Consider the following 21,323-nt stretch of genomic DNA (forward strand, 5'->3'; position numbering starts at 1 on the left):
CGATGGATGCCGTGTTTTTGTGACCCGCTCACAGTGTAAAGGATTAACCTCACACTTTAGCGGCCGTCCTTCCCTAATGCCTCCCTTTATTTAATAAAAGTGTTACGGTGACAAGATGGAGTGGCCCAGCTGAGCCTGTGCAGCCTGGGCCTGATTGGTCACAGATTCTGCGCGTGTCCTCGTGCATTTGGGGCTCCTCTCCCCTGCCTCTCCTTCCCCCTCGTTGCCAAGGAGCTGGGATGGGGGGCTGGGTCTTGGTTCAGGAGGACAGGGACAGTGGGAAGTCCTGTTAGGACATCCACCTGGGCGCCTTGGAGACAGTGTGGATTTGGGCCCACGGTGGGGTGGCCTTGGAGGGAAGTGCCGGGAGTCTCTCCAGGCTTCCTGGCCCCTGCCACCAAGCAGCCCCACCCCCGCAGGTCCCCTCTTCCCGTCTCTCAGTCTCGGGGCCCAAGTGCAGATCAGGCAGCCAGGGAGCCCCTCTCCCCAGGGGAGACATAAGGCAGGTCCTACAGGAAGCATGACATCATCACGCTGCCATATGGGCCCACGGTCCTCCAAGAGCCCCCACCACCCAGGCCTTGCCAGGCACCCGGGCTGCTGGGAGCAGGCTGCTTGTGGGCTGCATGCTGGTGGCAAAGGCCTGACGTCCTGGACAGACCTCCAAGGAGGGATGGCCACTGGGGTCATCGTGCAAACACAGATCTGTACAAGTCCCCTCATCCAGCCGCCCTGGGCCCCAGGGTGAGGCCGGAGGGGGAGCTGTGCTAACATGGGAACTTGGTTGGGGACCTGGAAGGAGCCCACACTGCCAGGGGCATCAAACGCAAGCCGCCGTCCTGGGGCTCTTCAGAACGTTCCAGCCCCGCCCGGCCTGAGTTCCCACAGAGAACACTTCGCCCTTGGAGGCACAGCCCCTTCAGGGGGGCAGAAAGAAGCCTTGCCAGCTGCAAGTCCCCCAGATCAGCTCACACCTCGGAACATCTTGTCCCCAATGAGCTGGCAGGGGTGCCGGCCCGGGCGGGGGGCGCTGCCGTATCTAACCCAGTCGATTGTGCATAACCGTCTGAGCCGGTTCGTGGAATGTTCTCGGGGGCCCCCTGCCCCTCCCTCGGCCCCCAGCCTACCCCCGGAAGAAAGGAAAATTATTTTTTGTATTGTAAACTTTAAACACGAAAAAGCTGTTTTTAATTTAGCAGAAACTGGCTCGAATCTTCACTTTGTGAACGTTTGTGTCCTTCGGAGAAAGCGAACACGCCTGCGCACACCGCAGCCTCGCCACTCGCCACACACCTGCGTGCCTGCACTGTGGCTCGCAGGATCGCGTGGTCCTGCTGTGCACACGTCCTCTGGCTCACACCCTCTGTGACACACCCATGTCCCCGCTCACGTGTGCACAGAAAGCCCACGCCCTGGGACCAGCCTCACCCTCCCTGCCTGGTGTCCCAATGGGGCCTGGAGCCCACACCTCCCCTGGCCCAGGGCTTCCAGCCCGCTGCTTCCTGGCTGAGGCCTGGATGTGGCTGAGGACCCTCCCTCCACACCTGGGTTTAGGCTGTGGGAAAAGGCTGTCTCCTGGGATGATCGGAGGCAGGCCCGCAAGAGGGAGGCCAAGTGTGACTTCTGGGGCCTCGAAAGGAATGAGGGCCAAGGGGGCCCCCGGGGAGCCCTGTGAGGTGGGAATCCATCCTGGACCTGGCCAGCTTGGAAACCCGCCCCTGGCTCTGTCTCCAAGAAATCAACTCCAGCACCTTGTTTCTCACAAGGCCCTGGAGATTGGCTTTGCATGGTGGAGCTCCGCACCTAGCACGACGTAGGCACAGAGGGGGCGGCCCAGAGCCCAGCACACAAGAGGCCCTGGGGTGAGGAGGCTGAGAGCAAAGCCTCCTTCACACCAGCCCAGCGTTTGTAGGCACCGTCTGCGTGTGTGGACCTCCCCGGGCAAGACGAACAGGAGGGCCCCTGCCTACTTCTTGTCTGCCTGTCATTCTCATGACCTGTCCTGCTGGTGGCCAACCCAGCAGCTGTAACTCCCTCCTCACTAACAAAACCCTGATAGGGTGCCAGTAGCAATGTGCCCAGCCTTGGGGGTTGATTTAAGATTCAACTGAGCCATTCTTGGCAATGCTTTTTGCTGGGGTTGTTTTCAATCTGGGCATGTTTCCCAGTTCTGGCCAGAAAGTTTTAAGGGGTTGGGTGTTTCTGGACACGGGAGAGACCTTGTTGCCCCCTCCCTTCCCTACTGTTTCATATGTGGATGCAATGCCAGGAGCTTCTGCAGCCATCTTGTGGCCATGAGGAGCAAGTTAAGAGTGGAACAGAGATGCTTTCTTCCAGATCCCTGGAATCACAAGGTCACTAGTCCTATCATGGTTCCTCTGACCTCTAGATCCCTTGTTATGAGAAATAATATCTGTGCTATTTAAGATGCTCTCAGTCAGATGTTCTAATACTTACAACAAAACAGTTTCAAATTTATAATATGTGACAGGCCAGAGTTTTTATTTGCAATTGTCAGGGTTTTTATTTGCAAGCAACAAGCCAATGGGAGCCGATTTAAGGAATGGGAGTACATATTAGAAAACTTGTAGGGCCATGGGTGTAGCTCAATGACAGAGCACTTACCCAGATCATGTGAGACCCTGGGTTCGATCTCTAGCACTGCCAAGAAAAAAAAAAAAAAAAAAAAGGAAAAAGAAAACTGTAGCTCACAGAAGTGGCAGCAGGGGTGATTTCAGATGGGGGTGAAATAATGTCAGGGGCCGGGGTGGTGATGACGCTCCTACTGCCTCTGCAGAATCCAGATACTTCCATTGGCAGTGCTGTCTGCCCTTGGCTCTCAGCCATAGTGGCCCCAGGGGCCGGATGGCCCTGCCCTGACACTGTTTCTTTGTATTCCTTGTCCCTGAATGGAAACGTCCTGCTGGCCCAGCCTGTATCTCATGCCAACATCCCAGGCCCCTGGGGAGTACAGACAGCATGTCAGTGTATCTGTCAGCTACTGCCGCGTAGTGAACAGTCCCATCTCAGCAGCGCACAGCACGTGTGTGTTTTTCACGTGTGAGTGAGCTTTAGGGTGCTCCTGCTAGGCTGCCGTGGCTCTGTGTCCAGATGCAAAGCCGTGGGTGGGAAGAGGCTCTCGTTTCCCTGTCTCACACTCTCCTGGGACCCGCAGCTAGCCGCAGCAGCCTCCTCCTGCAGTGATGCCCGCGGACAGTGGACTCCTGTGAGGTCTTTGCAGGTCTGGACTCAGGACTCGTGAGCAATCACACCTTCCCGTTTTTAGCCAAGTAAATCACATGGCTGAGCTGAGGATGAGGAGTGGGAGGGATCCTCTGTCCGGCAAGAACTGCCAAGTCCCACGGCCCAGGGCCTGGTCGCAGGACCAAGTGGGGCAACTGGGGCCCATAGTTCCATCAATCACCACGGACCTGGGGGCCTCTGTTAGACAGGGTCGATGCCCAGGCTTGACCAGGAACCCAAATGTGGACGACCAGGAAGGAAAGCTGGCCCTGCCCACCTCCTCTGTGCAGCCATGGCCCCTGGAGGCGGCGGGGGGCAGGGTGCTCTGTTTCTGTCAGGTAGGTGGGGGGTCCCGGGCTTTTGGACATGGGGCGGGATCTGGATGGGGACCACCAGCAGTGGCTTAGGCAAGTTTCAGGCAGAGGTCTTGTGGGTGCTGGTGGACACCCGTCCTGGCTGCCCCTTCCTGGGGGTCCTGTGGGGCCCCATTGGGGGTGACCCCAGCTCCGCCCACACAGCAGCCCCTGGCCGCACTAGGCGGTCCCCCCTTGTTCCACCTGCCCCCACCTGGCCTGGCAGGAGGGTGAGGGGCCTGGGTCCTCATCCCCCGTCTGCGCTCTGCCCAAGTGCGCTCGAGGCTGCTCATTCCTTTGCTCGGTTTGTTTTCTGTTTTTGCGGAGCTGGGGGTGGAACCCGGGCACCCCGAGCCCCTCCAGCCCACGTCTGAGTGTCCTGCTTCTGCCAGGACAGTTGCTGCCCCCTGCCTCACGGGATGGAGCCCAGGGCCCTGCACGGGCTAGGCAAGCGCCCCCTGAGCCAAGCACCCACCTGTTGTCTTTCAAACCTCCCTGAGGACAGCCTCCTGGCTCCAAGGCCCCAATTTACCCTGACACAACATGGGCACCCCAAATAGACTAAGATCCCATATAAGGAAGAGCACGAAAGGAAAGCATAAACCAACACCTTCAAGAGCACTTCGCTTCCCTGGCAGTTCGTGCCTGTGATGGAGCGGGCGCTGGGCTAAGTGCGTTCCGTGTGTTATCTGTTTGATCTTCCCGAGAGCCCGGTATGAGGAGCGCCAGTGTTCACATTTAGTGGGGGAGGACAGTGAGGCTCAGAGAGGTAAAGCTGCTTCCCCATGGTCACACAGCTGGACAATCGACAAAGCTGGTGTATACAAACTCTCAGGAGTTTAGGTTTTTATTTAACTGTGTTTAGAGGCCTGCTGTGGCCCAGATGTAGATAGGAGAGGATGTTCCAAGGAGACAGCCTGTGCAAAGGCCCTGAGGCCAAATGTAGCAAGACTGGAGAGAGGGTGTGAGAAAGGGAAGGGTGGAGAGGACCTGGGAACGTTAGGGAACAGACTGAATCAGGTAGAGTCAGGAAGCCGAGGAGGGAAAGCTAGACCGGGAGGCAGTGGGAGGTGGTTCACGAAGCGCGCTTCACAATTCAAGTGAAGCTCTTTAGCCACCAGATGCTCTGGCCCCTTGGGATTGGGGCTAGCTGGAGAGTGACCAGGGTTGGGTGAGCCTACAGGGAGGGACCCTGATCTCTTTGGGGATCAGGATGGGCCTTCTGATGGGTTTTGATGGATGAGTAGGAGATTCTCCGGGAGAAAATCATTCAACAAACTCTTCTGTGTCCTCGTACTGTGCCTAGTACTGTGCCTGGGAACCAGAATGAACCCAGGTAGGTATAAAATGAGGCCCAGAGTTCTCAGACCCTCAGGGAATAGGGACAGAGCCTTAAGGGTAAGGAATTATGAGCCAGGCGGGTGGTGCATGCCTGTAATCCCAGGAACTTGGGGGGCTGAGGCAGGAGGATGGCAAGTTCGAAGTCAGCAAGAGCAACTTAGCAAGGCCATAAGCAACTCAGCGAGACCCTGTCTCTAAATAAAACATAAAAAGGGCTGGGGATGTGGTTAAGCACCCCTGGGTTCAATTCCTGGTACAAAAAAATTAAGGAACTGTGAGTGTAGGTGTCCTTGGAGTCGGTGTGCTTACGGGTGAACACACCTTAGCCCTCTGATCTCAGCGCAGTGAAGGGGAAAGCAGACAGGACCCCAAAACCGCTGCCTTCTGGCAGCTGGGTCAAGGGTCGGGACACTGGGGCCACTTCCCATAGTCCTTTAAGGAGGTCTCTCAGAAGAGAGGCGTGATAGGTGAGACCGTGCCGGCCACAGGATACAGGGGGGCGGACAGCAGTCCAGGCAGAGGCGGCAGTTCACGGGAAGAGGCCAGTGTGGCTGGAGGGGGTCGAGGCGGGCACGGCCTTGTGGGGCTCAGGAGGACGGAAACATGGGATGGGCCCTGGTTTACAAAGACCACGGGCGGCTCCAGGGAGCATGGGCAGGCAGGGCAGGCAGGCCGAGCGGCAGCAACTTCCGCTGATGAAGGAAGAAGTGAGAACCTCAGGACTGGGTTCTGCCTGGGGGGTCAAGGGAGCAGGGAGGAGGTTTAGGTCACCGGCTGGCCATTGTGCAATAGCAGGCTGGAGCTTCCTCTGACTCATCCCAGGGTTTGGGATGGATCAGATTACATGCCCAGCGTAGGGTGGGCTCTAGTCCTGCACGTGGGGGCAGGAGACCCGGCAACCTCGCTGCCTCCCAGATCTCTCCTGCTCCTGGATTTTTCTGGGTCCAGACGCCGACTTCCTGCTGATGCATGTAAATGACCAGGGTAACTGATATCTAAGCATGCACTTCTGGGCCAACAGGTGACACGATTAACTTCATTCAAACCTTACAAAACCCAGTGTGAGGAAGGACACTGAGCTCTGCTGTCAGAACTGAGCTCTAACCCTCATCCCCATGCTGAACTTGCTCTGGGGAGCTGCTGTCCCTGTCCCTGCTCTGTTTCCATTTCATCTCTGACCTCCAGTGATGATGACAAGAACTAGAAGCCACATTTATAGCATGCTGTCTTGCACCTGACTCACAGAAGCTGCAGTCTCAGTCCATGCCAGGGACAGAAAAATGGACTTTAAATCACTTTAACCAAAAAAGGGAAAACGTGTTTGGCTTATATAACTGAAAAGGCAAGGATGTCTGGCTTCAGGCACAGCTGGATCCAGGAGCTCAGAAAATGTCTGTTGCTACCTTTTGGTTCTGTTATCCTTTCTGCATGGGCCCACCCTCTTCATATGGTGACCTCTGGCACTGAAGGCCTGTACTACTCTTGGGGGAGGGTTGTCTTCATTTTTCATGGTTCAAACAAACATTCCAGAATTACGCTACCCTAGTTATCTGTCTGGCCTGAGTCAACCATGATGGCCAGAGCAATGGGCTGTGCTGATTGGCCAAACTGTCCACCTTATGGAGGGGTGTCTGTGGGCAGGAAGAGCAGTGGGGGCAGCCCCATCCACACCTCAGATGCCAAAAGTCGGGATGGGCATTCCTGAAGGAGGGCTGTTGACACCAAAAAGAAGGGAGAGGCTTGATTGGCAAAATGGGCTGAAGTCCATAAAATGCTCAAAATCGTATGAACACAAAAGAAAAACAGGGCAGTGGCAAAGTCACTCCAAAGGCAAATCCATGTATGTAAATATAATTAATATGGACTTTTAAAATCTTTATTTTATTTATTTTTTTATGTGGTGCTGAGGATCAAACCCAGGGCCTCGCACATGCCAGGTGAGCGCTCTACCACTGAACTACAGCCCCAGCCCTGGGCATTTTAAAAGTGTGAATAAAGGCACGCTTGCAAAGTGTCGGTGCCTCCCTATAATCTCCATCAGCGTCCCCTCCGCTCTTCTCTCACTCTAGTGCAAACGTGCTTGTTGTCCAAAGGCTCCCCAAATCTCCCTGGCTGCTCCTCCTGGCTTCCTCTCTGAAGTCCCTGATCTTCCTGAATATAATGTTCGGTACTGGTGGTTGAGGTCCCTTTGATTCAGGAGGGATAGCTAGATGTCAGAGCAACTCCTGCTTCCCTGCCTCATGTCCCTGCCATTGGTAAGACTCTGCCCCCAACTCCCAGTGCCAGTCTAGGTGGCATTTCTGGACACTTCTGTTAATGCCCATGGCAAAGCAGAAGTCCTTGAACAGGACTGAACTGGAGACACACACAGAGGAAGCTGAAGTTTTATAATTTCAGTTTTTTGGCTTACGTCCTGAATGGCGATTAGTTAAATGGGAGGGGAAAGGAAAAGGTGTTCAGAATGACCTCCAGGTTTATAGACTGGGGGCTGCTGGAGAGGTTCGAGTCTCAGTTCAAGTGTGCCCTGATTCCCTGGCCCTGGCCGCCGCAGGGGCCTCTCCCTACCGTCGCTTTCCAGCTGGCCCATCACTGGTCTTATTTTCCTACATCACATTTATTTCCATCAGAAATGTTCTCGCTCACTTCTTTGTGAGTTATGTCTGCTTCCCTCCCCGACTGTGCACTCCAAAAGGGCAGGGCTCACATCTTTTTGTCCATGCTCAAACCCTAGTTTGCCTGGCGCATAGTAGGTGCTTCATAAAAAATGAATGTCGATGCCGGGTGCGGTGGCGCCCGCCCGTAATCCCAGCAACTCAGGTGGCGGAGACGGAGAATCCCAAGTTCCAGGGCAGAGTCAGGCGCGAGACTCTCTCCCAAATTAAAAAGAAAAAGGGTGGCGATGTAGTTCAGGGGCAGAGTCCTTTCCAGCACGCTTAGCCTCTGGGTTCGAGCCTCGGCGCTCCAACACCAGGGAAAAGGAGAATGAACGTGGTGGAAGAATGAACGCATGAATGACCAGCGCTCTGAACCGGTCTCGGAGCTCTGGGTCCGGGTCCAGGCTCTGCCTCCGGGAGCCACCTGTCCCTGAGACGGGCTGGTCCCACCCTCGTGAAACGGGAGTGCATGGGTCAGGTTGTCTCCCTCCTAGGGTCTCCAGCACTACTGCCCATTTCTGGATCTTACCCAACAGCCAGGCGGCCGCTGTCCAGCGGGTCAGGCCCCGGATCAGCGCGCCTGCGCCGAAATTCCCCACTCTTTCCCTCTCCCCTCCCGGTGGGTCCCAAGCGCGCCGCCGAGGCGCGCGCATGCGCCATCGCCCCCGCGCCGCGCGTCTCTTCCCTGCGCCTGCGCCGCGCTCACGACCGCCTGCGCGCCTGCGCACTGCTCACCGCCCGTGGGCCCGGCCAGCGCTTGCGCTGTGGCACGAGCGAGTGGGGGGGCAAGGAGGTGGAGGAGGAGGAGGAGGAGGAGGCGGCGGCGAGAAGATGGCGACTTCGAACAATCCGCGGAAATTCAGCGAGAAGATCGCGCTGCACAATCAGAAGCAGGCGGAGGAGACAGCGGCCTTCGAGGAGGTCATGAAGGACCTGAGCCTGACGCGCGCCGCGCGGGTAAGGGGGTGCCCGCGCCGACCCTTCGGGGCCGGCGGAGGAGAAAGGAGGGGGCGCGTGTCTGGCGCGTGCACGGGGCGGGGGGCGCGCGGCGGGGGCGGGGCGCGCGTGGCGGAGGCGGGGCTTGGCACGGCCCGAGGGGGACAGGTGTCCCCAAGCTCCGGGCGTCGTGGGCGGGACAGTACCCCCACACCATGGAAACCTGAGGTGTGCAGGTGGCTACACATCAGTGCTACTTTAAGAGGACAGGTGACACTACATCATTGTTCCCTGGAGGGGACAGGGGCCTCTACATCGTTACTACTAGGAGGGAACAGGTGCCACTACATCGTTGTTACCTGAGGGGGACAGATGCCGCCCATTGTTAGTACCTGGAGGGGACAGATGTCCCCGTGTCATTGCTACCTGGGGGGACGGGACGGCACTGAGGTGTAGGGACTGAGTGCTGCTAGCCAGCATCATTGTTACCTGGGGTTGGAGTACAGGTGCTCTCACGTCATCCTACCAGTGCAGGACGAGTGCTCCCACATCACTGCTACCTGAGGGGGGGGTGCCTCTACATCACAGTCACCTGTGCCCTCCTTGGGTGTCGGGGGAGGGACAGATGTCCCCCTTGCAGACCTGAGGTGGGACAGGTATCTCTCTTTCCTGAACAGTTGAGGGAAAACTCAGATGCCCTTCCTTACGGGGTCCTGGCAGGTCCTAAGAGGGCAAATTGTGCTGAGTCTTGGAACTTTTGGGGATCAGGCGATGTTCTCCCAGGGAACGGGCCCTCTCAGGATGAGGGTGAGGGATCTATTTGCCTCAGGTGGCTGGGTGCATTTGGCGGGCAGGAGCAGGCCAGGTTCTGCCAGGCCCGCTCGGGAAGCTGCTATGCGCCTGGCGCAAGGCCATGTTGGGGTTGTGGTCTGAAGCCCGTCTCTTCTCCTGGGTCCATGATCCTGGCCTCGGTTTTCTCTCATGCCAGGTGTGTCTAGCAGAACCTTCCTTGTGGGTCAAGGAGGAGAGCATGCTTTGCACAGGTGGCAGCAAATCTCTGCTGCGTTCCTTCATTGGTGAGACCCCATGCTGCCCCTCAGGAAGGTGTGCCTGGGAGTCGCAGACACCTACATACCTGGTTTCTGGATTCGGCCATTGATCTGACTGACCTAGGTGGACTTACCTCTGTCTCTGATTCCTCATGGAACTTTGGGGTCCTGTTATTTTATAATTAGTTGCTTGTTTCTCCCCAAGAAGGTGGCCTTACAGACTAGGATGCGTGTCTTCATTTCTGTATATACGCTCGGTGCGCACTGGTGCTCACTGCCGGCCAGGCACGGCAGGAGCATGCTCAGGGCGGCCCACGTCTGTGTTTCCTCCAGGATGTAGAGAAGGAGATGGCCGGAAACCAATGAATGGAAGGGGAAAGAAAGTGTGCCACTTGAGTGGCATCCACAGGTCAGTTAGCTGAAACAGGAGTGTGTGCTGCCTATCCCTAGCACATAGTGTGGGCCACATGCCATTGGTGTCAGATGTTTGTAGTGTGACAGGAAGAAAGGGGTCACACTAGTTTATGGCTGTCATCATGCTTGGAAGTCTGGTTTCTGCACGGGGCTGGAAGTGGATCATTGTTGAAAAAATTTTTTTACTAGACCAGCTCCAGCTGGGTGCACCTGTAATCCTAGTGGTTCCGGAGGCTGAGGCATGAGGATTGTAAGTTCAAAGCCAGCAACTTAGTGGGACCCTGTCTCAAAATAAAAAAATAAGAAGGGCTGGAGATGGAGTTCAATGGTAAAGCACCCCTGGGTTCAGTCCCCTTGGCAACAAAAAGAAAAAAAAAGACAAAGATAATAGCTTTATTGAGATATAATCCCCACATCATACAATTTACTTGCTTAAAGGGGACAGTTGTGGTTTTTAGTGAATTCATAGAGTTGTGCAACTGTCAGTGCTGTCTAATTCCAGATTATTTTCATTGCCCCAAAAGAAAGCCCCATCCCCATTAGCAGTCACAGCCCATTCCCCTCCCCCAGCCTTTGACAGCACTAATCTGCTTTCTGTCTCTGGATTTGCCCGTTCTGGACATTTCATATCCATGGAATCAGGTGCCATGTGACTTTTTGTGTCTGGCTTTCATGAGGCATAATGTTTTCTAGGTCCATTTATATTGTACCTTGTGTCATGCTTCATTCTTTTTTGTGGCTGAGTAATATTCCTATGATGGATACATGGGATTTGTTTATCTATTCTTTGGTTAATGGTTTTAGAAAAAATTTTCAGAATACGTAGTTGGTGCTTCCACCCATTTCCTGTCTCCTGCCTCTTCCTCTCTATTGCATTCTTTACACTAGTGGGAAGGTGTGGATTCTGGGCCTAGGTGCATTTACACCGAACTTTTAGAGACAAAGCAGCATTTTCTACTGGGGAAGGTGCAGAATCAGGGGACATTTGGCCATATCTGGAGACATTTTGGTCATCCTGACTAGGGAAGGCTATTAGCAAGGGGGGTAGAGGCCAGGGATGCTCTTCAGAACCCTCAAGTGGACAGCTCGCCCCACCCCAGAGAGCATTCTGCCCCCAGATTTCCAAGGCCAAGAAATCTGCCACTGAAAAGTGCCACGGAGGTGCTCTCTGTAGGTCGAGTGCAGCTGTGGCCGTGCCACCATGGGCAGGCTGGGAGCAGGATGAGCAGGGCATCCGCCTGACTAGCTGTTGCCTGTCTGTACTGTCCAGGGAATGGACTCACCTGACACAGGTCCTTCCTGCACTCCCTCTGTGGCTGCCGTAGATGCCAGGGCTTCCCTCACCCCTGTGGACGGCAGGGTGTGGCTTGGTCAGTGCCTGCCCCTCTCATGAGTGTCCAAGTACAGCCGGCCACACCTGTGTTTGCGGCTGGTTCTCAGTGGTGGCGGTGGGCACGCCTGAGGTGCTTTCCTGCCAGAGGCTGGTCTGCAGGGTTCACCTCGATGAGCACATCCCTGTCAGACTGAGCTGTTGGGAGCAGGCTGAGGGGTGTGCTGCATCCCCCCCCCCCCCCCCCCCCCCCCCGTCCTTGGCCTTGAGGCAGAGCAGGTGCAGGGAGAGCTGTGGCGCCCTGCTGGGTGACTGTGGGCCGGTTTCCCAACCTTTCTGAGCCTCGAATCCAGACCTGTAAAGTTGGGGCAGCTCGTTCATTTCACTTGGTGACGGTTCTCATTGCCTGGCATGTCCCGGGGACATGGGCTTGGGGACCCAGTGGTGTACAGGTGTACTGGGCTGTGCTTCCGGGGAGCTGATGTGGTGTTGGGGGAGAAGAAGGAATCGCTCAAGTGAACAGGGCAGTCCCCAGAGGCGGACCCAGCCCCCACTCCGAGCCAGGGGAGAGCTCTCCAGGTGGGGACTGGCAGGTGCAGAGGCTCCCAGTGGTCCCAAGCACCTGGCACAGTTGAGGGGCAAAGCCTGGGCTGGTGTGGGTGGAGGAGGAGGGGTGCAGGGCCCGATGTCCCCCTGCGAGGGTGGCAGGGGTGACTGCCTGGGTTCACAGCCTGCATTGCTTATTTCTGTAACGATTGGCCCTGCGTCTCGGGGCTCAGCATCCTCAGATCCCACCAACGGTGGACCGAAAAGATTCGGAAAACGGAAATTACATCTGTACCGAGTGTGTGCAGACCTTTTCCCTGTCCGCGCCCCTAGATAATACGCTCCGGCGACTATTTATGTAGCCTTCACGTTGTGTGGGGCGTCGTAAGTCATCTCGACATGATTCCAAGTTCTGTGGGAAGAAGTGCCTTGATTCTGTGCAGATGCTCCACCATTTCACCCCAGGGACTTGGGGGTCTGTGAATTGTGGTTTCCTTTGGGGGAGTCCTGGAACCAATCCCCTGGGATTCCGAGGGACGACTGTAATTCTCCATAATAGCAAATCCTCCTCTCAGTGTTTTTATCATAGTCACAGTGGCACATCTGTCATTGACTTTGAGAATGTTTCCATGCCCCTGAGGAAATCCCATGCCCATTAGCTGTCACTCCCCACTTCTCTTTCCCAACCCTGGCACCACTAATCTGCTTTATGTCTCTCTGAATTTGCTGGTTTGGGACATTTCATATCAATGAACTTACATGCCATGTGGCCTTTTGTGTCTGACTTCTGTCACTCAGCATTATGCCTTTGACGTAGCAAAAAAATTTTCCTTTAAAAAAAAAAATTTGTGGCAGTCAGGCTCAGGGGCACATGCCTGTAATCCCAGTTACTTGGGAGGCTGAGGCGGGAGGATTGCAAGTTTGAGGCCAGCCTCAGCAACTTAGCAAGGCCCTTAGCAACTTAACGAGATCCTTAAATAAAAAATATAAGACTGGGGATGTAGCTCAGTAGTAGAGCCCCCCAGTTTTCATTCCTCAGTACTGCCAAAAAATTCTTTTTGTGGCAAAGTATTCATAGCATAAAATTAATTTCTTTAACCTTTTTAAAGTGTACCATTAGGTGACTTTAAGTATAGTCACAGTGTTGTACAACTGTCACTCCATCCATCACTTTATTCCTTTGTGTGCCTGAATGGAATTTTTTAAAAAATATTTTTTAGATGTTGATGGACCTTTATTTTATTCATTTACTTGTATGTGGTGCTGAGACTGGAACCCAGTGCCTCACACATGCCAGGTACGCGCTCTGCCGCTGAGCCACAAGCCCAGCCCTGAATGGTAGATTTTTTAGGTGGATCTGTTCTATCAGTTTATCCTGTTGGGTGCCTTTTTGCTGCTGGGACTCTTGCTGCTGTGGACATTTGCATCCTTGGCCTTGTACTGAGGGGCAGAGTCGCGGTCCTATGCTGGTGCTGTGTGCCCACCTGAGGACGCTCCTGGCCAGGAAGCATCTAGTACGGGGGTGATGGCTCCAACAGGCGGTGGCCAAGAGCGAGTGGACCTGGTGGCGTTCTGGCTGGTGGATCAGATGGCAGGGGTTAGGGAAAGGGCTGGCGTGTCATCAGCTCACTGATTATTGACCATCTCAGCCACAGCATGTGGCCAGACCAAGTTCCGGGGCCAAGCAGCCCAGGGTGACCTGGGCGTGACTGAGGGATGGCATTCTGCCGGTCCTGCTCTGTGGTGGTGGTGGCTCTGCGCAGGTTGAAGCCACCTGGGTCCCTGGGCCTTGTGCAGCGGGGGCTTGGGTTAGCAGAGTGTGGAGGTGGCCCCCATCCTGGCCCCAGGCGTGCCTTGGCACCGCTAGCCTCCAGGCTGGCTCTTCCACTCCCTGGTGCCATCTGTGGCCTCGGCCCCCGTGCGCACGTAGGACTCTCTGAGCCACTCTGATGAGAGGACAGGACGCTGCCCTTGCCACTCTGCCTGTCCCTCCCAGAGCCCCTCCAGGTTGTGAGCTGCACAGCCTGTGGCGGGGTCGAGGTGGCTTCAATGAAACGTCTCCCACTGCCCCACAACCTGTGAATGGAACCTTTGTCAGAATAAACGTCTGCAGATGGGATAAAAGTTAGGACCGGAGAAGAGACCGTCCAGGACTTGGGGTGGCCCCCAAGCCAGTGTCTGGTGTCCTTGTGAGAAGAGGAGCCGCTGCATGGCCACAGGGGAAGGCATGTGAAAACAGGCGAGGTCAGTGTGGTGTGGCCACAGCCGAGGAACAGAGGCCGGGAGGCCGGAGGATCCTGCTGGTAGCCTCGAGGGCAGGTGGCCGTGCCAGTGCCTTGTCACAGACCTCCGGCCTCTAGAACTGGGGACAATCAGCTGGGGTCCTTTCACACCTCCCCGTTTTTCTGTGGTCATTTGTGACAGTGGCTGCAGTCCGTCTGAGGTGGACCTGGTGGGCACCTCTCTGGGCAGGCTGGCAGCTGCTCTGGACGCACCTGGCCTTGCCCTGCTGTCTCCACAGGTCAGGTCACATGGGAGCAGGCCCTTCGTCCACCCACCGTGGGAGCTCGGGGCCCGGCTCCACGCCGAGCGCAGGGTGATGGTAAGACTCTGGGCGGTGGCCTCTCCTACGTGCTGACCATGGGGCTGACCGGGCGCAGGCTGCCCAGCCAGGAGTCTGGGTTGCGCACCGAGGTGGCCGGGCGTGGTGAGCCGCGGTGTCTTGGGGAGGGCCTGCCCCCCGCCTTGCGGCTTCCCTCACTCCCAGATTCGAGGTGCTCGGCGCCTGAGCAGGAGCTCTCCTTTCCTTCATCCTGCACTGGGGAAACTGAGGCCCACAGCAGCACCCTTCTGTCAAGAGACCGAGCTGGGTGCGCCGTGCATTAGCCTGCAACCCCATGTCTGGAACAGGAGTTTGAAACAAACAGAAGCTGGTACAGTCCGGGCACCCACCATCCCTGCTGCTTGGGAGGCTGAGGCGGGAGGATCACGTGAGCCCAGGAGTTGGCGGCCAGCCTGGCAGCAGAGTGAGACCCCAGCTCAGAGCAACCAAACCAACCAGATATGCAGAAAACCAAACCAGAACTTTGTCGTTGAGGGAGTGCTCGGGTGATGTGACTTGATTTCCCGAGCCAAGCCCCTGTTTCTCTGGTGACCTGAACCTGGGGGTCAGCATCTTCTGCCACTCACTGTCATGGTCTTGGGGTGTGGCTGTGGAGCACTGTCACGTAAAGCTTGTCTGTGCCTGCAGCTGCTCTTCCCGTGGCGGCCACACGGCTGGGTCTGGAGCGGTCTGGTGCCGCCTTCTCACTGGTCTGCGGAAGGAGCTTCCTGCTTCATCCGAGGGGTTGCCATGGGGAGGAGGCGCCCCAGCCCAGTTCCGGGCACTTCCATTCGCACCCCCATGGGCGGGTTGTTAGGCAGAGAACATGTCTTGAAGCTCATCCCAGCCAGCCTTGGAGGCAGACCTGAGAGCCACGAGTCTTCTTCTTTGATTGAGATGGAGTCACAGTAGATCGCCCATTTTGGTTTATGACTCGGTAGCTTCGGTACCCTCACAGTGTCGTGCAGTCATCACTTCCGTCTAGCTCCAGAACGTTTCACCCCAGAAGACACCTCCCCGTTAGCAGTCACACGTGTCCCTCCCCTGCCGCTGATCTGCTGTCTCTGTGGATTCACCTGTTCTGGACGTTTAACACAGTGGAAGCACATCGTGTGGCCTTTGTGTGGCTTCTATTGCCAGCGTCCTGCTTTCAAGGTTCTGCACGCTGCAGCACCTTTCTCTGCTGAGTAATATTTCAGTGTATGGAGACCCCCTTTGGCTCACGCCTTTGTTCTTTGATGGACATTTGGGTCATTTCCACCTTCAGCTCTTGCAAATGTGCTGCTCTGGAAGTTCCATGTGAGGATTTGCTTGCGTCCCTGTTTTCGCTTCTCTTGGGCAGGTGCCTGGGAGTGGGGTTGCTGTGTGTCGTGATCTAACCAAGTGCGGGCTCCAAGGGCATAGTCAGGGTGGCAGTGGCCAGGCCACCTTCTCTGGGGATTGCGGGAGAACTTCCCAGACCTGCAGCATGTGTAGAATTGGGTGCCCCGGTTGGGTGAGGGGAAGGCATCACCGCCGAGGGACCAGGACGATAGTTTGGGCTCTGCAGCGTCCCCCTCAAGGGCTCGCTTTCTTCCGAGTCTCACAGTTAGATGTTTGTCTATGTGGCTTCCCCGTGCCCACCAGCAAGCATGCCATCCGGGCAGCTTTGTCCAAGGAGCTCCACCTTTGCCACGTGCTGGCACGTGGCGTAGACCATGGTTTAACACAGAAGGCCAGCTGGGGTGCGCCAAGCTGCTGTCTCAACCCGGGAATCCAGCCTTAGCTAACTACACCTATTAAAGTGTTATTAGGACGCGGGCCGCGCCCATCCATGGTTCCTTTTGTGGGACAGTGGCAGAGTGGAGGTTTTGCAGCGGAGACCGCATGGTCCGCCCAGGCGTTTGCTGGCCCCTGGGCTAGTGTGTCTTGTGTGAAGTTCAAGACTCACTGTCCTAGAGAGAGAGGAGGATTGGCAGAGGATGGAGGGGACTTGGAGGAGGGCGTGGCAGGTGGTGGGTCTGAGCTGTCTGGAGGTGCAGGTGAAGACTGAGCCCCCGGCTTCTGCCCTGCAGTCTGGGCTGGGGCTGCAGTTCCAAGTGCAGGTCTGAAGACGGCCACGCAGGTGTTGCCTGGGGGTCTGGGCCTTTGGCCACTTAGCTGGAGGGAGGTGCTCAGCCTTGGCCTGGGGTCAGCTAGCTAGCTAGTCCTGGGGTGACGGCATGACAATTGTCCTTACTGCCAGGGAAGGTCTTCCCCTGTCACTGTCCCCAGCTTTAGTCCCTCAGAGCACAGCACCAAATTACACCTGCTTTGACCAGTCACATCTCTGCTCTCTCCTTTGGGTTCCTGCCACACAGTCGGCCCTTCGGTCCTTCTGTCGGGGGCTGGGTAAGCTGTACTCTGTCACAGGCTTTCTGCTTTCAGCTCGGGATTCCATAAGATGCCTCAGGAAGTGCCGTGTGGGCATCGGGTGGGGCTGGCAGGGAAGAGGCTGGCCTGAATGTTGCCAGGGGAGCATCCAAACCTCAGGTCCGGTGGGGCATGCACACCCGTGACCCAGCAGGTCAGGGTGAGGGGACCGCAGGTGCACAGCAGCTTGGGCAGTTTAGCAAGACCCGACTCAGGGTAGCTCAGGAAGTGTCTGGCATGGCTTGGGGTGGGGGGAAGTGCCTGGCTCAGCCCCAATCCAGACAAAAGAAAAGTCAAGAAAAACTGCGTCTCCCATGTGGAGCAGCTGCTTCTGCCTTTGGGGACATTTGGCAGCACTAGGGACATTTTCGGTTGTCATGATGGGTGTGTGGGGTGCTCCTGGCATCGAGTGGTGGAGACAAAGGTGCTGCTCGAGCCCCTGCAGTTACAGCATGGCCCCCAGCCCAAGGGGATCTGGCCCAGAACCTGGTGTGCAGCCTCTGGCTCTGTTGGGAGTGCTGGGTGAGGAGGGTGGGCAGAGGCCATCAGTCACCTGAGGTCCACCCTCAGCCTGCCACAGGCAGCGACAGTTGTGGCAGCACATGGTATCTCTTGGTTCACAGGTGGGAGGATGAGGCGTGGGGGACAGGGCACAGAGCATTAGGGCACGCTCCAGTGTGACCCACTGGAGCAGCCCAGTAGCCAGTGTGTCTCCTCTGGTTACTCAGCTCAGGTCGCTGGTGGGGCAGGGCAGGTGGCCTAGGATGCCGGAACTGTGCAGGGACTGCCTGTGGACAGCAGCTGGGAGGAAGTCAGGCAGGTGGTGAGGGTCCTGAGCATGTGGCTCTGGGGAGCCATGGAGGGCTTCAGTGGGATTGCCGCATGAGTCACCAGGGCCATATGAGCAGTGGCAGGAGCTGGGTGTGCTAGAGTCCACGTTGTGTGGACCCAGTGGATTGCTGTGGGAAAACGAGAAGGAGCCCGTTGCACAGAGGCGACCCTGAGGCCCCAGAGGCCGTGAGGGCGGTGAGGAGGAGCAGGGGTCGCAGCCTGTGTCTGGCTCTGGGGCTCGGGCTTTTCTGTTTTTCCCTGCCTTGGGCTGAGCCTGGTGCGTGCTCGTCTGTTGAAGCACACGTTGTCCGGGCCTTTTCCTGACCACACATTCCATGAGTGTGTCCTTACTCATGCGTGTGTGTGTGAGGCTAGGCAGGGTCCCTGCCTGGGAAGGGCTCCCTGCGTGTCCCTGAGCCCCTGCAGTAGGGAGGAGGGGCATTCGGCATTCAGGAGGCCATAGGGTGTGGGATGGAGCAGCCTCCCCACCTGGCTGGGGTGCTCTCTGATCTCCCTTTCCCTCTCCTCTTGTCACCATGTCCCATGTGGCCCAGGGCAGAAGGGGGCATTCCACCCTGGCCGGATGGGGGTCCAGGTGCACAAACAGGGAAGCTACTGCGTGCCTGCAGGGCCGAGGACGCTGAGAGTCAATATTTATTATTTGCCGAAAGGAAATGAAGCTTGGCTGAGGCGTGGTCCTCAGCTCCTCAGGTGGGTGTGGTGGAGAGGTGGCACAGGAGGACTCTGCAGCACTGGGCGCCATGGAGGGCCATCTCGTAGGTACCCAGCCTCAGCCTCCTCCCCACTTGCTCTCAGGATATCCCACCTGGGCTGTGCTTTGTCCTTGGTGAATGGGGGTCTCTGTGCAGCTCTCTGCATCTGAGGGTGACCTCTTGCATAGGTGGCACCCCCTGCTGCTGTTGAGGCTGTGGGGACACATGCACCGTAAACCCACGGTGGGCCCTCAGTGAGCACTGGGTGGGCATTCAACAAGTTCTTGGCAGGTATACAGCAGACGGCACATCGTCAGCAGGCACTTAGCAGGTGCACAGTGCGTACTTGGTTCACAGTGTGCACTCAGCAGGCGCTCGGCAGGCATACAGGGTGCACTCAGTGGGCACTCAGCAGGTGCGGTGTGCACTCAGTGGGACACATAATGGGTGCTCAGCAGGCAGCAGCAGCTGGGCACTGTGGCCTCCCCGAGGTTCTTCCGGAGCCTGCTAGTGAGTGCACTTTAGGGGGGTTTCCTGACCCACTCAGCTCCCCCCTCGAAGTCCCCGGCATGCGGCCTGGGGTTGTGTCCTCAGTGCAGGTTGGTTGTGTGCCAGGTACTAAGGTGTCCTGAGCCAGGAGAGTAGCATGGCCATCCTTCTGGAACTGTTTCCCTGAACCAGCCCTGAGTCTGCACTGACTCACGCAGTGTGTCCCAGTTCCCGGGCGGGCTGTCAGGCCCCTGTGGACTCCGGGCCAGATGGGCCTGGAGCAATGTGGTGGTGCTTGCCCAACCCTCTGGGCTCCCTGGGGAAAATGTGAGGCGCTCCAGGGTCTGCCGGTGAGGTTGCCCTGTAGTAGCTGGGAATCGGATTGGGAAGTCCGTCCCTTCAGCCAGCAGTCTGTATTACTTGAGCACCTGCTATGTGCCAGGCCCTGGGGATGCCTTGTCCATCAAATCACACGGAGACCTTGTTCTAGGGAGTGCTCAGAAAACTGTACCAGTGGTCAACTGGCCCTGGCCCCTGAGGTCACTGCTGTGAGAGTGAACATCCGAAGGAGGCGATGTTTGAGCTGAGCCCTGGGGAACAAAGAGGGCAGGACAGTGAGCAGCAGGAGGCCTCCTGCAGGGGCGGCTCTGTCCTGGCTGAGCTCGGCGGGTGCTGCCTGTGGCTCGGGATCCCATTACGGGTGGTTTGGTGCTTGGGGAGAGTTGAGGACAGTGTCACGACATTGATGCTTAGTGTTGATCCCTCTGGCTGCCACGAGGGGACAGACCTGGGAGGAGTGAGGGCGGGTGCAGGAAACCTGGGAGTGGGCTCAGGTGGGTGGTGGGCACTGGGGCTGTGTGACTTGGGCGGCGTGGCTGGGCGAAGCCTGATTGGCTCTGTGACATGTGCGTAAGGTTCCTGAAGCGCTCTGCAGGTCTCTCACCTGATTCTTGAGTCCAGTTCCCCAGGAGAGAAGGCAAGGGAGGCCCATGTCCAAGGGCGGACTTTGCTCTCTGGCGGCCCCATGCCAAGTAGCATCCCCCTGCAGCAGAGGCACCTAGGTCCTGTTCCACATGTGAAGTTCCCCCTACTCTGTGGGAGCTGATGTGCCCATCCTGGGAGCTGAGCTTGAAGCAGGGGTGGGGGGCTGGACCAGAGGGGCTGCGTCTCTGTGTCCAGCACGGGGGGCTGGACCCAGGACACCCCATGCCCCTGCTGTGTGTGTTTCTGAAGACCCCCTGCCCAGCTCCAGGGGCTCCCTGCTAGGGGACAAAGTCCTTGGGGACTTTTGCAGGTTGTGGCTGTTGCTGGCCCTTCCTGCTGGGGTGTGTGCTATGGGGACACTTTCTGCCACACGTTGATTTTTTGTCTTGGTGGTGCTGGGGATGGAACCCAGGGTCCTATGTGCCAGGCACGAATCATGCCACCCAGCTGCACTTCCGGCCCACACCTTGATTTTTTAAAAAAAAATTAAGTCATTTGTGTTTCCAAACTTCAATTAAAATTGAAACCAGAAAAACCAAAGTGCTTTCCATTTCTTCTGTGCATCTGGCACTGCTCACCTGGGTGCAGAGGGAGGGAGCATGCGTGCCAGCTGGTTTTTTGCCCGGAAATCTCTGGGAGGAAGTGTCAGCATGGCCAGCCTGGGCACCTGGGGCTGACTCTGCAGGGCTGGCTGGCCCTCATGGTGGGGACATGGAGAGTATCTGCAAACCAAGCTGCTGTCCACCCTCGTGGACAGGCTATTCGCCTCCGAGGGGCTGTGTCTTCTGAGAAGCCTGTTCAGTTGCCATCAAGATCAGCGATTCTCAGGTGACCAGAGGGGGAAGCTCCGCTGCTCTTCATTGCTGGATCCTTTGGCATCGGGAGCATCCCACTTCCATTATGCTGTGGGATCCCTTCTGTCCTCCCAGGCTAGTGGGTGTGGTGGCTGTATTTAGGACAGGAGTAGCTCATCTCATTAAATCACAGAATGAATACACCCTGCCCCCTGGGGTGTTTTGTGCCCCTTCAGCCTGCCCACAGTCACCTGTGCCCAGGGCCGAGCTCTGCTAGGAGAGGTGAACTTCACAGCAGACTCAGCAGGTGCTAGAAGCCACTTGTGCCCAAGATCCCACCCAGGCCCCTGCACCTGGATGAGGGGCTCGTTACTGCGGCTAAAACCCCACATCTGCCACCCCCTGCCACATGACCCCTCCCCTCTGTGCTTCAGTTTCCCATCGGCACGACGAGGGAGAGCTGTCTCAGGGATCAGAGTTGCAGAGTGCCCAGCCCCAGGCCTGCCCGTAGCCAGCGCACAGGAGGTGGCTGCAGGGTACCCTCCTGCCTGAGGCTGCCTTTGGGTGCCACGTGTGCAGCCACGAGGGTAGGATTGTACCCTGTTCGCCCTCGCGCCTGGCATTGTGGTTTACGAATCCTCACTGTTCAGGTT

At 57.0% G+C, this 21,323-nt stretch overlaps 1 protein-coding gene across 8 annotated transcripts in view; it reads left to right on the forward strand.

The window, feature by feature from the left end:
* Positions 1-8,392: 8,392 nt before the first annotated feature.
* Positions 8,393-21,323, forward strand: part of CRTC1 (CREB regulated transcription coactivator 1) — a 67,026-nt gene continuing 54,095 nt past the window's right edge. For all 8 annotated transcript variants that reach the window (XM_079115997.1, XM_079115999.1, XM_079116000.1 and 5 more), the window contains exon 1: positions 8,393-8,548. In XM_079115997.1, coding sequence (XP_078972123.1) covers positions 8,423-8,548 — 126 coding nt within the window. In that variant the 5' untranslated portion in view covers positions 8,393-8,422. The remainder of the gene's footprint in view (positions 8,549-21,323) is intronic.

Source organism: Sciurus vulgaris, assembly GCF_902686455.1.
Source record: "Sciurus vulgaris genome assembly, chromosome: 16".
NCBI lineage: Eukaryota > Metazoa > Chordata > Mammalia > Rodentia > Sciuridae > Sciurus > Sciurus vulgaris.